This window comes from Colletotrichum siamense (assembly GCF_013390195.1).
Source record: "Colletotrichum siamense strain Cg363 chromosome Unknown KSG_Cg363_contig06, whole genome shotgun sequence".
Classification (NCBI taxonomy): Eukaryota; Fungi; Ascomycota; class Sordariomycetes; order Glomerellales; family Glomerellaceae; genus Colletotrichum; species Colletotrichum siamense.
Genome location: NW_023501019.1, coordinates 1,978,280 through 1,981,031, shown reverse-complemented (window position 1 = coordinate 1,981,031; position 2,752 = coordinate 1,978,280). Strand labels below are relative to the sequence as shown.

The 2,752-nt window shown below is 57.4% G+C and overlaps 1 protein-coding gene across 1 annotated transcript; it reads right to left on the bottom strand.

Moving 5' to 3' along the window:
* CGCS363_v009519 (Aconitate hydratase) lies at positions 1-2,509 on the bottom strand (the record flags this gene model as incomplete). Its single annotated transcript, XM_036641368.1, has 3 exons — positions 1-1,619; positions 1,684-2,326; positions 2,396-2,509. 3 exons carry the CDS (start codon positions 2,507-2,509, stop codon positions 1-3), a joined length of 2,376 nt encoding a protein of 791 aa, XP_036492717.1.
* Positions 2,510-2,752: the final 243 nt, after the last annotated feature.

The window sequence follows — 2,752 nt, the reverse complement described above, 5'->3', positions numbered from 1 at the left end:
TTATGACCTGGCAGCGGCAGCGGCCTTGGCCATGGTGTTCAGAGCGGAACCGTTCTTGAACCACTCAATCTGGGGGGCGTTGAAGGTGTGGGAGAGCTTGATCTCAAAGTCGGCGCTGCCGTCGGCAGGGTGGACGACCATGGTCAGAGGCTTGCCAACCTCCAGCTCGGTGGCAAGGATGTCGACCTTGTCCTCGGGCTTGATCTTGTCGTAGTCGGCGGGGTCGGAGAAGGTGAGAGGAAGCATGCCCTGCTTCTTCAGGTTGGTCTCGTGGATACGAGCAAAGGAACGGGTGATGATGGCAAGACCACCCAGGTGACGGGGCTCAAGAGCGGCGTGCTCACGGGAAGAACCCTCGCCGTAGTTCCAGTCACCAATGACAACCCACTTGATGCCCTTGGCCTTGTAGTCACGAGCGACAGCGGGGACAGCATCCCACTCGCCAGTGGTGTAGTTGTGGACCTTGTTGGCCTCACCGTTGGCCTCGTTGATGGCACCGATGAGCATGTTGTTGGAGATGTTGTCCAAGTGGCCACGGTACTTCAACCAGGGACCGGCCATGGAAATGTGGTCAGTGGTGGTCTTTCCCTTGGCCTTGATCAGGATAGGGATGTTCTTGACGTCCTTACCATCCCAAGCGTTGAAGGGAGACAGAACCTGAAGACGGTCGGAAGAGGGAGAAACCTGGACATTGACGGTGCTGCGGTCGGCGGGAGGGGCCTGGTAGGTGTTCTGGCCGGGGTCGTAGCCGTGAACGGGGAGACCATCGCCAGAGGGAGGCTTGAGCATGAACTCGTTGCCGTCCTTGTCCTTGAGCTTGTCGGTAAGGGGGTTGAAGTGGAGACTGCCGGCAACGGTCATAGCAACGACCAAGTCGGGGGAGGTGACGAAGGAGTGGGTGGCGGGGTTACCATCGTTGCGGCCGGTAAAGTTACGGTTGTACGAGGAGATGATGGAGTTGGGGGTGCCCTTCTTGACGTCCTGACGATCCCACTGACCAATGCAGGGGCCGCAAGCGTTGGCGAGAACAATACCGCCGTACTCCTCGAAGGTCTGGAGCTGACCATCGCGGGCGATGGTAGCACGAATCTGCTCGGAACCGGGGGTAATGGTGAAGATGGCCTTGGACTTGATGCCGTGGTCGAGAGCGTCACGGGCAATGGAGGCGGCGCGGGACATGTCCTCGTAGGAGGAGTTGGTGCAAGAACCAATCAGACCGACCTTGAGCTCCTCGGGCCAGTTGTTGGCCTTGACAGCCTCAGAGAACTTGGAGATGGGAGTGGCCAGATCGGGGGTGAAGGGACCGTTGATATGGGGCTCGAGCTCGGACAGGTTGATCTCGATGAGCTGGTCGTACTCGGCACCCTCATCCTCGCGGAGGTCCTTGGCGTAGACGCGGGCGAAGTCACCGATATCCTTGCGCTTGGTGGCGGCGAGGTAGTCGTACATGCGGTCGTTGAAGGGGAACAGGGAGGTAGTGGCACCAATCTCGGCACCCATGTTGCAGATGGTACCCATACCAGTGGCAGAGATCTGGTCAACACCAGGGCCGTGGTACTCAACAATAGCACCGGTTCCACCCTTGACGGTCAGGATACCAGCGACCTTGAGGATGATGTCTGGAAGTTGTCAGTATGCGAGACACGGAACTGGGCGTTTAGATTCTTCATGCGAGCAACTTACCCTTAGGAGTAGTCCAGCCAGACATCTCACCAGTGAGCTTGACACCAATAACCTTGGGGGCCTTCAGCTCCCAGGGAAGGTTGGCCATGACATCGACGGCATCGGCACCACCGACACCGATGGCGCACATGCCGAGACCACCAGCATTGGGAGTGTGGGAGTCGGTTCCGATCAGCAGACCACCGGGGAAAGCGTAGTTCTCGAGGACGATCTGGTGGATGATACCAGAGCCGGGCTTCCAGAAACCGATGTTGTACTTGGCGCAAGCAGAGGACAGGAAGTCGTAGACCTCCTTGTTGATACCGACAGCACGGGCAAGATCCTTCTCGCCACCGACCTGAGCTTCGATCAAGTGATCGCAGTGGACAGTGGTGGGGTTAGCGACGGAAGGCATGCCAGCAGACATGAACTGAAGGATGGCCATCTGGGCAGTGGCATCCTGGCAAGCAACGCGGTCGGGGCGAAGCTTCAGGTATGAGACACCACGCTCGATTTCCTGCTCGGCGGGCTTGTCAAGATGGGAGTAAAGAATCTTCTCGGCGTAGGTGAGGGGCTTGTTGAGACGCTTGCGCACAATGGCAAGGTTCTCAGACATCTTCTTGTAGTTGATGAAGTTGCTCTCCTCGTGAATGTTTTGCCTGACCTGTGTTTCCGGCGAGTCAGCTACTGCTTCTACCGTGGCTGATCAGTCAAGTGATGGTTCTCAGCTTACCTTGCGGTCGAGGGGAGAGTCAGAGACGGTAGCCATACGGCGCAGTCCCAGACTGGCACTGGCAGCCGTGCGGCTCCGGGCAACAGAGCCCAGGAGCTGTCTTGAGGCCAACATGGCTGAAATTGATGCAGCGAGAAGCTGTCACTGTTCAATTGTGATGGAGTAGAGAGTGTTGGAGCGGTGGTAAAGCTCTAACGGGTATCTCAGTGCCCTGGCCTTTGGGAAGGGGGACTTTGTTATGGAGGAGGGGGAGGATGGGAGGGGAGGATGAAGAAAGAAAAAGAATATTAAGAGGAGGAAAATAAGAAGGTGGAGAGGTTTTCCGGCGAAGATGGGAAGTAGTAGAAGAAGGTTCCC